Raw genomic sequence first — 13,732 nt, forward strand, 5'->3', positions numbered from 1 at the left:
ATCGCAAACCACTAATCTATCAGCCCCTTCGTAATATGTTTGAGATACGTTATCCCAAATACTCTTGGCCATCGGAAGACGAACAAATAAGCTCATAATATCGGGTTCCATGGCACCGACAAGCCAACTTTTAACAACAGCATTATCCATACTCCACTTTTCATAAGTAGCATCACTAGCAAGAGGCTCTTTAGTTGTTCCCGACAAGTATCCCATTTTTCCACGACTTGCAACAAACATCTCAACAACTTGAGACCAAAGAGAATAGTTCTTGCCATTGAGTTTTACACCGAAAGGAATGGCTATAGGTTCTAGAACAATGTTTGTATTTTTAGAGGATTCACCCATGGTAGAATCGATTTAGGATAAGAGAAGATAATGATTAGAGGAGCAACCGCTCTGATACCAACTCAAAATGTGTGGAAAAGATAATCTTCATTATGATGTAGCTATACATTATATAGAATTACAAAGATATGGGCAGATCTGCAGATACTTACAATTCCAAAGAATATGCTACTACAATCCCAAAGGATATGCTACTACAATCCCACAAGATATTCTAATTGATTTACATAATTAAGAACAAATCTACTCACCAAAGTAGGATAATTAAATGCTAACAATATTTTATGGTAGAGAACTAGAGATTAACTCTTTAAACACGTAATTGTAAGGGTAAGTTTTTCAATATTTTCATCTTTATTTTATAAAAAAAACATAAATATTAAATATAATAGTATAAGGCAATTAGGACTCTAAATTTATTTTACTGAGTTAGATTAGGATTCTGTCTCCTGACATAATACAACTTTTTCCAAAGGTATTGACAGCAACGATCTCTGTGTATATGTGAGTCAGCTTTTACATACCTCGATATCGATTTTTAATTGTAGAGAAGAGAGTTGTGAATCTTTCAGCGAAAAAAAATAAGATGGATGTTGACGGAGCTATGGGAATTCACTTGCAAGAAGAAATAATTATGGAAATTCTCAGCAGGCTACCTGTGCGGTCTCTTCTACGATTCAAGTGTGTTCCAAAGTTTTGGAGGACACTGATTTCCGAGCCTTACTTTATGATGAAGCATCTCAAGAATAGCCGAAATTCCGAAAAACTTCTCGTTAGCCAGTGGTACCCTCATAAGAAAGAGTTTTCCTTGTCTTGTTCTTCTTTATCGTCAGTTCAACGGGTTGAGGAAGTACAAAAACTTGATTGTCCTTCTGACAGTCGCTGCGTGTTATACTGTTGTTATGATAGCTTGGAGCTTATCGGGGTTTCTAATTATAGTAATTATGCGTACGAGAGACTTTTTCTATGGAACCCCTCTACAAGAGAATTAATAGTACTTCCCCATCCAAAATTGAAACTTGATTGGGACTTATGGATTTGGGGATTGGGATATGACTCAACTAGTGATGACTATAAGATCCTTAAGATTACTGACAGATCACATACTGAAGTTCTCGCACTGAAAAGTGGTTCCTGAAGATTAACGGATGAACATCGTACCTGGAGATAAGCCAGATTATCTTTTATGGATTCTTTGGCATTTGTACATGAAGCATTTCATTGGCTTGATTCCTCACTGAATAATTATGTGGTTTCATTTAGTATATCAAATGAGGTGTACAGAAAGATATTGCTAGAGCAAATTTACTCCTCGGGATGCATAGAAGGTATTTCAGTGTTGGGAGAAATGCTTTGTGTTAATTCTCGTTATTTGCCTCATACGGAAGACATTTTTAAGATTTGGGTAATGAAAGACTATGGCGTCAAAGAATCTTGGACTGAATTGTTTAATATACAAGGTACCGGTCTCTATTCAGTTGTACCAAATTTTAGGTCTTCGACTTGTTTTGGTTGTAGCTTTAGGACATCCGAAGGGCCATATGGACTCTGGCCTCAATCTGATGAACTCGCCATTCACAAAGGATTCGTTTATACAGAAAGTTTGTTCTTCCCAAAATTAATTACTTAGTATTTGCTTATGTATGAACTAGACACTTTTTTTTTTGAATTTGCTTTTATGGTAATCGTGTTACAACCTTTTTGTGTTTTCATATAGTAAATTAATTAGTTAGTATTTGCTTATGTATGATAGAGTCACATTTCTTTTTAAGATTTTCAAGGTAATGATCTTGTGACAACCTCTTGCATGTTATCGTATCGGAAATTGAACTTTCTGGTGCACTTCAGTTGGATGCAGTAGTATTTTGTTTTGTTTTTATATTGTGTAAAGTTGAAATTAAAGAGTTACCAAACAAAAAAAGACAGTTCTTTCTAAAATTGAAACGTGGGAACTAAACAAAATCAATTGGAAAGAAGATATTTTGTTTTGTTTTACATACACTGCCATAGCACTACTTATACACCTACTAGCAGTTAACAAACTAATTCGACAGCTGACATTTCTTGACAATCTAATGCCAGCTCAGCACCTCTAACTAACTCAACCACTTCATCAGATATTTTGTGTGCTTCAACACTCCCCCTCAAGCAGGAGGATTGAACACTCCGGGGGGTGTATCCGTATTTAGCGGAGTGGGTGAACGTACTCGGGAAGGAAATGATCTTGCTCAACAAATGAACATGTTGTGGTCGACTAAGACCCTTAGTAAGAAGATCAACGAGATAACTTCATTGCATGATTGGTGACCAATCTTACTAGTTGAATCATATCCCAATCCCCAAGTAAAATCTAATGTTTGACACCCTAATATACGATCCCTATGGATCTTAAGATAGTTTTTTGAATAATCATGGTGTTGAGCCAGGTTAACCACATAACATTTCAAGAAAAAGAATACTACTACTTCCAACTACTCTGCACCAGAAAGACTTTATGTTATTAAAGAGAATCAAATAAGAGGTTATTGTTGGGAGGAGGAAGCACCACAACTAAAGTTTGATATGATGAAAATAATGAAAATAAATTGGACACGAGAATTTTACGTGGAAACCCCTCTAAATGATAGAAGGGAAAAACCACGGGGTAGAAGGATCTCACTATATTTTTATGGAGTACACAGCTCTCAAATACAAGGAGAAAACAACAATTAAAACTTCTCTCTTGTAAAAGGAACAACTACTAAAGAGGACACTCAAGACTACAATATTTATCTTGGTGTATAACTCTCTTTGTATTCTTACTCTCTCTTTCTGGGATGATGTAAATGAGGGCAGGAAGCCCTCTATTTATAGGAGGATGAAAACGCGTATACATTTTTCTGCTTGCAGCCATTCTTGACTTTCATTCTTTTCATTGCAGATTGGCAGCCATTCTTGATTGGCAGCCATTCTTGACTTTCATTCTTTTCATTGCAGATTGGCAGCCATTCTTGATTGGCAGCCATTCTTGACTTTCATTTGATTGGCAGCCATTCTTGACTTTCAGTTATAACATGTTGATGCCATAAATCAGATGATTCTTTGGATGTCTTAAATACAAAAACATTATGTTTCCAAATGTCCATAACATAGTAACACTTCACTGACGTGCGTCTAACTCATATATTTACTGATAAAATATTATTTGAGAAGTGCAAGGTACATGGAGGGGACTATCAAATTTTTTTAAAAAAGTGATTACTTCAACTATGCAGATAGTTGATACAATCACTTTTTTTTTTGGACAGTAGGGAACAAGATACATCCAATAATGAACGGTTACTTCCCAGAAATAACAAAATCGAACTCGTTACAAGTCTGTAAATCACCATGTTTGACATTGTAATATACGATCCGAACAGATCTTAGACAGTTCTGTATCTAAACATAAGCAATAAAGAGCTACAATAGCTGTAATATTTTAAGAAATGGAATAACACTACTTCCAACTCCACTGCACCAAAAAAGTAAATACTAAGCAAGCAATTTTGGTGAGATCAAGCTTTCTGTATAGACAAATCCATTCACAAAATGCTCTGAATCAGACTGAGGCCATAAACCAGATGATTCTTTGGATGTCTTAAAAAAAAAACGATTACGTACCAAATGTTCACAGCGGAGTAACACTTCACCATCTGAAAACCAGTATTTCGGGGTGATTGGATAAAGATCTGTACTTTGTATGTTGAACAATTTATTCCAAGATTCCTTGACACCATAGTCTTTCATTACCCAAAGGTTAAAATTGAACTTCCTCTGATGAGCATGAGTAGAATAAACACAAAGCAGTCCTCCCAATACCGAAATGCCAAAGCTGAGCTGATTAAGGTCGGAAACCACGAACCTTCCATCTGGCATCGGTATTTCTCCGTACACCTCATTTGAAATATCAAATGAAACCACAGACTTACTCAGTGAACCAAACCAATGAAATGCCTCATGTACAAACGCCGGAGAGTCCACAGTAGACCACCACAAGGGTTCAATGCCAGCAGGATGTTTATCAATTCTTCTCCAGGAACCACTTTTCAGTGCGAGAATTTCATTGTGTGATTCATAACCAATCTTAAAGATTTTATAGTCATTACTAGTTGAATCATATCCCAATCCGCAAGTAAAATCTAATCTCTCTGAAAATTTTAGATGAGGAAGTACCATTGATTCTCTTGTGGAGGGGTTCCAAAGCCAAAGTTTGATGTTATAAAGATGATGATATTCACTAACCCCGATAAGAGCCAATCCATCATAACAATAATATATTTTACAACTCATTACTTCACCACTACAAGGCCAATCAACTTGTTGTACGTCCTCAACCAGTTGAACTGACGATAAAGAAGCTAACGTCAAAGAAAGACCATATTGGAAGGAAAGGTTGTTATTAAGAAGACAAATCTTTTGGGAATTTTGGTTATTCTTGGCATGATTGAGATGCTTCATCACAAAGTAACGCTCGTTGATCAATTTCATCCAAGACTTCAAAACACATTTGAATCGAAAAAGAGAACGCACAGGTAGCCTACTGAGGATTTCTGTAATTATTTCTTCTTCCAAGTGGATTCCCATAGTAACATCAACATCCATCTTAGTTATTTCCTTTGAATGTTTCACAACTCTCTTCCCTGCAATTAAACATTGTGCTTACATAGAAACGGATCCAAAATTTTGAGTTTATGGGTTCTGAATTCTAGAAAAGGTAACTTGTTGGGTTCTGAAAAAATTATTATACATATTAAATAAATTTCTTAACACAGATACATGATTTTTGCCAAAATTTAGTGGATTTTGCAAAAGTCGTAACAAGTACTATGGCTCCGCCTCCGGCCCCCTAGGAAGAGCCTAAGTTAGGAGATAGTAGGTATTAAGCGGAATAATCGAGGTACGTCAAAGCTAACTCAGATACGGCCGTTACAATGGAAAACACACGCACATACAAAAATACTAACAAGCAGAAAATACACAGAGATTCAACAGAAAGAAACAAATACCTTTGGAACGATTCGCCTTTTGTGCCATCTTTAGAGCCTCCTCTTCTCTATTGCTTTGTTTGAATTCTTAGGGTTTCTCCTTTTAGAGCTTCCACTTCTTTATATACTAGCTCTTCGACACATGTGTTGCACGTGTATTCCGAGTCATACACTATGTAATCTTGTAAAATAATTTTAATATTTATTAAAATAAATTTGAGTATTTTCTTCTTGGGAAGAGAATTCCCATAGCCCCATCAACATCCACCTGCTTACTTTTCTTTGAATGCTTTAAAACTCTCTTCCCTACAATTAAAATTTGTGGTTAGCCCTATGCATTGACGACGTCAGAATTTTCATCTAGGAGATTCAAAATATAAATAATTAAACATACAGACAAGCTAATGAGATTCAACATCTACTATATACATAAAAAAAAATGACCTGGTAATTTTTCTTTTTTCATCTACTTAAGTCTTGGTATCCAGAGTTTATGTTAGACATAGTAGATATATATAGTTACAGAAAGGAAAAAAACACAGAAACAAGCAGAAAATACACCAATCAAGGATTGTGGTGGAGCCTCTTCCATACTTAATCACAGGTCTCGAGTCTCGAGTAGGAGACCTGAGTATGAAATTATCTTTGGGAGGAAGCATTTTACCCCAATGTAAGGCTTTCTGTGTGAAATCCGGATTTAACGAGCACCAAGCAAGTTAAGAACACCAAGTAAGAAACAAAAAAAATAGAAAATATATAATCAAAGTGTTGTGTAGTGGTAGAGTGGCCTTTCGTACTCAACCAAAGGTCTAGAGTACGAGCCTTGAGGACGGAATCGTCATTGTAAGAAAAAGCTCTACCCCCCCCCACCCTCCCCCACAATGTAAGGCTTTTTGTGTGAATCCAGATTCACGTAGCGGCAATGTAAATACAGAACACCAAGTGGGAAACAAAAAACAAAAAAATAGAAAATAAATCATCAAGCATTGTGGTGGACTGGTCCTTATTACTTAACCAAAGGTATCGAGTTTGAGCCTTGTAGGTAGAATCTTCTTTGTGAGGGAGCATATTAACCCCAACGTCACTCTTTCTGGCACGAATTTAGATTTAGTCGAGAACCAATGCTAGTACTGAACCTTAAATCAGTCACATTACAACATTTCGTTATTTTATGGTACAGATTAACTCTTTTAAACGCTTAATTTTAAGGGTAAGTTTTTCAATATTTTCATCTTTAATTTATATAAAAAAAATATTAAATATAGTAATATAAGGCAATTAAGACTAAATTTATTTTACTGAGTTGGATTAGGATTCTGTCTCCGGACATAATGCAACTTTTTCCAAAGGTATTGGCAGCATTGATCTCTGTGTATGTGAGTCAGCTTTTACAATACCTCGATATCGAATACCTTTGGATGCTACTCTAGTTGATAATTGCTGGCTATTTTTAATTCAAGTCGTGAGTGGAGGATTAATTTTTCGATGTAGGGAAGAGAGATGGATGTGGACGGAGCTATGGGAATTCACTTGCAAGAACAAATATTTATGGAACTTCTCAGCTACCTGCGCGGTCTCTACGATTCAAGTGTGTTTCAAAGTTTTGGATGACATTGATTTCCGAGCCTTTAGTATGAGGCATCTCAAGAATAGCCGAATTTCTGAAAATCTTCTTGTTAGCCAATGGTACCCTCATAAGAAAGAGTTTTTCTTGTATTGTTCTTCTTTATCGTCAGTTCAGCGGGTTGAGGAAGTACAAAAACTTGATTGTCCTTCTGTCGGTCGCTGCGCGTTATACTGTTGTTACGATAGCTTGGCGCTTGTCGGGGTTTCTAATTATCGTAATTATGCGTACGAGAGACTTTTTCTATGGAAGCCCTCTACAAGAGAATCAATAGCACTTCCTCATCCAAAATTGGAACTTAATTGGAACTTACGGATTTGGGGATTGGGATATGACTCAACTAGTGATGACTATAAGATCTTTAAGATTACTTACAGATCACATAGTGAAATTCTCGAGCTGAAAAGTGGTTCCTGGAGATTAATTGATACGGATAAACATCGTACCTGCAGATACCCCAGATTATCTAATACGGATTCTTTGGCATTTGTTCATGAAGCATTTCATTGGCATGATTTCTCAATGAATAATTATGTGGTTTCGTTTAGTATATCAAATGAGGTGTACAGACAGATACCATTGCTAAAGCAAATTTACTCCCCCGAGTGCATAGATGGTGTTTCAGCGTTGGGAGAAATGCTTTGTGTTTATTCTCGTTATGTGTCTCATACGAATGACATTTTTAAAATTTGGATAATGAAAGACTATGGCGTCAAAGAATCTTGGACTGAATTGTTTAATATACAAGGTACCGCCGTACCGGTCTCTATTCAGTTGTACCAAAGTATAGGTTTTCGGATGGAGATGTGGTACTCTTCTGCAATCATTCATGTTGTTTTGGTTCTAGCTTTAGGACATCCAAAGGGCCATATGGATTCTGGCCTCAATATGATGAACTCGCCATTCACAAAGGATTCATTTATACAGAAAGTTATTTCTTCCCAAAATTAATTACTTAGTATTTGCTTATGTATGATCAAGTCTCTAATCTTTTTTTGTTAGTTTTTATCTCCTTCTGGCTCTTTTGGGGATGATATCTCCAACTCCTTGGAGATTGTGTTGTGCTGTGGTCAGGTGAAGCCCCCCTCTCATCGTATACGACTCCATCCCATGAGCAACAATCTCTGCTCATGTTCCATGAACTCTTTTTTGGATAAGAGTAATTACACCACCAAACATGTGACGTGCCTCTAAACCATATATACATCTACTCAAAATATTATTAGAGAAGTGAAAAGGTACATGGACCAGTGCTATCTAAATAAATAAAAAACTACTCTGCACAAAACTCAATGGAACTGATACAAAATGATTAATTCAACTAGGTAGGGAACAAAATATATTCAATGCACGGGTTGTTCCCGAAAATTACAAAATCGAATTTGTTACAAGTCTGTAAATCACCATGTTTGACATTGTAATATACGATCCTAACGGATCTTAGACAGTTCTTTCTTTTAATAACAGTAATGGTTGGGCAATTTACGCATGTAAAAATGTATATGGTCTCTGCCACTCCTCCATTTAAGCAATGAAGTGCTACAATTGCTGTAATATTACAAGAAAAGGAATAACACTACTTCCAACTACACTGCAACAGAAAGTTCAATTTATGATATTGCATAGTACACAAGTAAATACTACGCAAGTAATTTTGGTGAGAACAAACTTTCTGTATAGACGAATCCGTTCACAAAATGCTCCGAATCAGACTGAGGCCATAAACCAGATGATTCTTTGGATGTCTTAAAAACAAAACGATTACGTACCAAATATTTGCAATGGAGTAACACTTCACCATCTGAAAACCAGTATTTCGGGGTGATTGGATAAAGATCGGTACTTTGTATGTTAAACAATTTATTCCAAGATTCCTTGACACCATAGTCTTTCATTACCCAAAGGTTAAAATTGTACTTCCACTGATGAACATGAGTAGAATAAACACAAAGCAGACCTCCCAATACCGAAATGCCATAGCTGAGGTGATTAATGTCAGAAACCACGAGCCATCCATCTGGCATCGGTAATTCTACGTACACCTCATTTAAAATATGAAATGAAACCACAGACCTATTCAGTGAACCAAGCCAATGAAATGCCTCATGAACAAATGCCGGAGAGTCCAAAGTAGACCACCACAAGGGATAAATGCCAGCAGGATGTTTATCAATTTTTCGCCAGGAACCACTTTTCAGCGCGAGAATTTCATTGCTTGATTCGCGACCAATCTTAAAGATTTTATAGTCATTACTAGTTGAATCATATCCCAATGCGCAAGTAAAATCTAATCTCTCTGAAAATTTTATATGAGGAAGTACCATTGATTCTCTTGTGGAGGGGTTCCATAGCCAAAGTTTGATGTTATAAAGATGATTATATTCACTAACCCCAATAAGAGCCAATCCATCATAACAACAATATATTTTACAACTCATTACCTCACCACTACAAGGCCAATCAACTTGTTGTACGTCCTCAACCAATTGAACTGGCGATAAAGAAGCTAACGTCAAAGAAAGACCATATTGGAAGGAAAGGTTGTTGTTAAGAAGACAAATTTTTTGGGAATTTTGGTTATTCTTGGCATGATTGAGATGCTTCTTCACAAAGTAAGGTTCGTTGATCAATGTCATCCAAGACTTTAAAACACATTTGAATCGAAAAAGAGACCGCACAGGTAGCCTGCTGAGTATTTCCGTAATTGTTTCTTCTTCCAAGTGAATTCCCATAGTGCCATCAACATCCATCTTAGTTATTTCCTTTGAATGCTTCATAACTCTCTTCCCTACAATTAAAAATTGTGCTTACAGAGAGGCGGATTTAGAATCTTGAGTGTATGGGTTCTGAATTCTAGAAAAGGTAACTTGTTGGGTTCTAAAAAAATTATTATACATATTAAATAGATTTCTTAACACAGATACAAGATTTTTGCCAAAATTAATGGATTTTGCAGAAGCCGTAACTAATACTATGGCTCCGCCTCCGCCCTCCTAGGAAGAGTTTAAGTTAGGAGATAGTAGGTATTCCGCAGAATAGTCGAGGTACATCCAAGCAAACTCAGATACCGCCAGTACAAGGAAAAACACACACACACACACAAATACAAACAAGCCGAAAATACACAGAGATTCAGCATAAAGAAACAAATACCTTTGAAACGATTTGCCTTTTGTGTCATCTTTAGAGCCTCCTCTTCTTTATTACTTTGATTTGAATGCTTAGGGTTTCTCCTTTTAGAACTTCCTCTTGTTTATATACTAGCTCCTCGACACGTGTGTTGCACGTATATTCCAAGTCATGTACTATGTAATCTTGTAAAATGATTTTAATATTTATTAAAATAAATTTGAGTAAAAAATATAAATTAATGATAAATTACATTTTTTTGTGAATGATCAATATGATAAGCTGCAACATTTGATATTAAACATATCAACAAAAGCTAATCCATTTCAGTTTATTCTAGTAATTGATTTTGAAAAGAAGAATATGCTTCGTAGAGCATTCGATTAGCTGAAGATATAAGATCAAACTAGGACTTCACTGTATACCTGGATATTTAACTCTTCTAGACTGTCATCTTCTGTAGTGCCTTTGATGGCAACCCTGCTTCTTTCGCCTTCTCATAAGGATTCTGTATTCTAGTTCTTCAGCGATCCTAGAAAGACAATTGGGATTTCGAGCTGAAAGCATGAAATATGCTATGGAGAATCCAATAGATAGTCCACATACATATCCCATAAGAACCCCTTTCCAATTGAGTTCACTCAGATATGTAGAATTGCTTTCTTGCTCCAGCTCATGTGTTGTTTTGTTTGTCTCGGGCAACCCGCTTCTTCCACAACCTTCAGAAACAGGAAATCCGCGTAACCCATCATTACCTTCATATGAGTTCTCGAATGTAGCAAATTGGCGTCCTGTCAGGATGCATCCTTGGAGCTGATTGTGGGAGAGATTCAAGAATTCAAGAAATGTAAGAGATGTAAGTTGTTTAGGTATCTCTCCTTCGAGATGGTTAGCTGATAGGTCCAATGATTCAACTGAAGGTAAATATCCAAGTGATGGTGGTATATGACCTTGCAATCCATTATGAGATAAATTCAACATGCGAAGTGCAATGAGATCTCCCATAATACTTGGAATGTGTCCTTCAAATCTGTTATTCAAAAAGTCAATAGTAGTGTACAAAGACAGGATTGTCTCAACTTCAAGCTCCAGTCCCTTTGTTACAACGGTTAAGGAGTCTTGTTACAGGTAACTCTGCCGTAAATGCATTGCAAGCGAGGTCTATGATTTGAAGCTTAGGAAACAAGTTCTTCATGAGCCTTGAAGTTCTGATGGGTCCATGCAATTTGTTGGATCTCAAACTTAACACTTGTAGCTCTGGAAGAGTACACAACCACATTGGGAATGTGTCATTGAAGAGATTAGCTCCTAAATCAAGAACCTCCAATCGTTGGCAATTTGCCAAGGATCGTGGAAGTTTTCCCTCTAGCTTATTGCCATGTAAATTGAAGCTTCTGAGTGCTCTTCCAATGCTAAAAGTGCTCGGAAAAGTCCCATAAAGATTGTTGTGCTGCATATCAAGAATCTCAAGATGACCACTCATGTTGCCAAAACATTGCGAAATTGCTCCCTTCAGATTGTTTCTACCCAAATTTAGAACTTGTAGTGATGTTAAATTGCAAATAGACAAAGGGAGCTCTCCACTGAGAATATAATGTGACATCATCACAAACTGAGGGTACTGATATTACCTAAGCATAGCAGAATTTTTCCTTTAAAGTTGTTTCTCGACAAATACGGGATTATCAGTGATGTCAAATTGCAAATAGATGGAGGATTTCCTCAGTGAGATTATTAGCATTGAGAAGCAGAACTCGCAAAATTTTCAAATTGCCAAGGGAAGTAGGAATAGAACCAATAAGAAAGTTATTCCGCAAATCTAGATGAGTAAGAGACCTTAGGTAACCTATTTCTTCTGGAATGGATCCAGAAAGGTGATTAACATGAAGAAACAAAAAAGACAAGTTAGTCAAGTTTCCCAATGAAGCAGGAATAGAACCAATAAGAGAGTTAATACCCAAAGATAGCTTAGTAAGAGACCTTAGGTAACCTATTGTTCCTGGAATGGGACCAGTTAAATGATTGTCAAATAAGTGGATGATCTGAAGCTTGGCTAGTGAGCCTATTTGTGGTGGGGATTGGGCCTGAAATCTGATTGATATGCAAGTCAAGATAGACAAGATTAGTGAGATTTCCAATCTCAGGTGGGATGGTACCAAATAAATTGTTCCTGCTAAGATTAAGATACTCAAGAAAAGGGAGAGATGAAAACGGAAAAGCATAGAGTGTACCAATGACACTAGCATTTGTAATATTCAACACGTTTACCCTACCATTAATGCATACAACTCCATACCAGTCGCTGCATGCATCAGAACTTGGTGTCCATGAAGCCAATAAAGAATTATTTTGGCTCTTCAAAGTTCCTTTCCATTTAAAGAGGGCAGTTGTTTCCTCAGTCGAAGCAAAAGTAACTGTAAAGAGATGTAGAAGAGTGAAAAACTGAAGTAAAGAGAATATGTTGTTGGGAACCATCATCATTTTTTTGAGTTTCAATGAAGTGCACGTTTGTGAGACCTTAGTCGGGATGCATAGGTGAGTCAATCTACGAGCACTAATTGTGGAGAGTTCATAGGATTTTCTCCAAATGTTGCAAATTTGGCTGCTCTCTCTCTTATTCACACTCCTTTGTCTGTTCATATTTATCAGAGAAAGTGTTGTATTCAAATTTTGGTTGTTCTGTTTTTGTCTTTTTTTGTTTTTTTTATTTCTATCCACGTGTTACACGTAATATCAGCCAAGGACTTAACCGAGTGGCCAAATAGTTGTTGTGTTATCACACAAGGACCACTCTGTCTTAGTATATGATGCAGACATGTTTGGTTCTCATTTCTCATCTATAAATTAGTGGACCAAATCCAGAAGGTCTCTTAGACCAATAATTTCTAGGCTACATTGTTTTCTCTGATATACTTTGTACTTGATCGAGATGAGTTTAGGTAAAACTATATGACTACTGAGAATTCATATAGGTAACATGAAGAGTTGATTTCTCATATTGTGTTACTGGTTCTGAACCCATAACCAATACTCTAGCCACCCATGTATGCAGAATTTAAGTTAGGTCATCATAGATATTCCAACAGAATAGTTGAGGTGCATAAAAGCTAACTTAGATTCTTCTGTTATAGGAAAAAAAAACAGACAATACCAGAAAACAGATGATTGCAAACAAATATGGATTTTTTTCAGAATGGAGAACTTCGAAGTTCAAACTCGGAGACGACACTGATGGAAGTATTTTTTGATAATCGAGAAATAACCGTAATGATTGGGCAATCTAAGCATGTAAAATTGTATACAGTCTCTGCCACTCGTCCAATATAAGCAATGAAGAACTACAATAGCTGTAATATTTCAAGAAAAGGAATAACACTACTTCCAACTACACTGCACCAGAAAGTTTAATTTATGACATTGCAATGAAAAAGAGGTTGTAATATAATTAAGCCCCCCAAAAAACTTTCATCGTACACGAGTAAATACAAAGCAAGTAATTTTGGTGAGATCAAACTTTCTGTATAGACGACATCCATATCTATCGAATCAGATCGAAACCATAAGCCAGATGATTCTTTGGATGTCTTAAAAACACGATCACGTTCCAAATGTCGGAGTAACACTT

The 13,732-nt window shown here is 36.4% G+C and overlaps 5 protein-coding genes and 1 pseudogene across 5 annotated transcripts; 3 read left to right on the forward strand and 3 right to left on the reverse strand.

Moving 5' to 3' along the window:
- The first annotated feature begins 934 nt into the window (after positions 1-934).
- LOC129895559 (putative F-box protein At3g16210) lies at positions 935-1,486 on the forward strand. The gene has a single exon (XM_055971287.1). It carries the CDS (start codon positions 935-937, stop codon positions 1,484-1,486), a length of 552 nt encoding a protein of 183 aa, XP_055827262.1.
- Positions 1,487-1,534: 48 nt separating this feature from the next.
- On the forward strand, positions 1,535-3,359 carry LOC129895570 (uncharacterized). The gene is made up of 2 exons (XM_055971298.1): positions 1,535-1,953; positions 3,269-3,359. The coding sequence occupies exons 1-2, from the start codon at positions 1,535-1,537 to the stop codon at positions 3,357-3,359; spliced, it is 510 nt and encodes a 169-aa protein (XP_055827273.1).
- A 502-nt stretch (positions 3,360-3,861) lies between these two features.
- LOC129895580 (F-box/kelch-repeat protein At3g23880-like) lies at positions 3,862-5,403 on the reverse strand. The gene is made up of 2 exons (XM_055971308.1): positions 5,376-5,403; positions 3,862-5,009 (listed from the first exon to the last, which is right to left on the reverse strand). Exons 1-2 carry the CDS (start codon positions 5,401-5,403, stop codon positions 3,862-3,864), a joined length of 1,176 nt encoding a protein of 391 aa, XP_055827283.1.
- A 1,455-nt stretch (positions 5,404-6,858) lies between these two features.
- On the forward strand, positions 6,859-7,929 carry LOC129895591 (F-box protein CPR1-like). The gene has a single exon (XM_055971320.1). The coding sequence runs from the start codon at positions 6,859-6,861 to the stop codon at positions 7,927-7,929; it is 1,071 nt and encodes a 356-aa protein (XP_055827295.1).
- Positions 7,930-8,318: 389 nt separating this feature from the next.
- On the reverse strand, positions 8,319-10,256 carry LOC129884206 (F-box/kelch-repeat protein At3g06240-like). Its single transcript, XM_055958546.1, has 2 exons — positions 10,132-10,256; positions 8,319-9,766 (listed from the first exon to the last, which is right to left on the reverse strand). The coding sequence occupies exons 1-2, from the start codon at positions 10,157-10,159 to the stop codon at positions 8,619-8,621; spliced, it is 1,176 nt and encodes a 391-aa protein (XP_055814521.1). The 5' UTR covers positions 10,160-10,256; the 3' UTR covers positions 8,319-8,618.
- Positions 10,174-12,709, reverse strand: LOC129884151 (receptor-like protein Cf-9 homolog; annotated as a pseudogene).
- Between the last annotated feature and the right edge of the window lie 1,023 nt (positions 12,710-13,732).

Source organism: Solanum dulcamara, chromosome 1 (assembly GCF_947179165.1).
Source record: "Solanum dulcamara chromosome 1, daSolDulc1.2, whole genome shotgun sequence".
Taxonomy (NCBI): Eukaryota; Viridiplantae; Streptophyta; class Magnoliopsida; order Solanales; family Solanaceae; genus Solanum; species Solanum dulcamara.

Excerpts from the sequence above, each read along its gene's own strand:
- LOC129895559 (XM_055971287.1), top strand. The coding sequence starts at position 935 with ATGGATGTTGACGGAGCTATGGGAATTCACTTGCAAGAAGAAATAATT.
- LOC129895570 (XM_055971298.1), top strand. The coding sequence starts at position 1,535 with ATGGATTCTTTGGCATTTGTACATGAAGCATTTCATTGGCTTGATTCC. Across the intron at positions 1,954-3,268 it reads TTCGTTTATACAGAAAGTTT|ATTGGCAGCCATTCTTGATT; the intron begins GTTCTTCCCAAA and ends TTTTCATTGCAG.
- LOC129895580 (XM_055971308.1), bottom strand. The coding sequence starts at position 5,403 with ATGGCACAAAAGGCGAATCGTTCCAAAG. Across the intron at positions 5,010-5,375 it reads AAAGGCGAATCGTTCCAAAG|GGAAGAGAGTTGTGAAACAT; the intron begins GTATTTGTTTCT and ends GTTTAATTGCAG.
- LOC129895591 (XM_055971320.1), top strand. The coding sequence starts at position 6,859 with ATGTGGACGGAGCTATGGGAATTCACTTGCAAGAACAAATATTTATGG.
- LOC129884206 (XM_055958546.1), bottom strand. The coding sequence starts at position 10,159 with ATGACACAAAAGGCAAATCGTTTCAAAG. Across the intron at positions 9,767-10,131 it reads AAAGGCAAATCGTTTCAAAG|GGAAGAGAGTTATGAAGCAT; the intron begins GTATTTGTTTCT and ends TTTTAATTGTAG.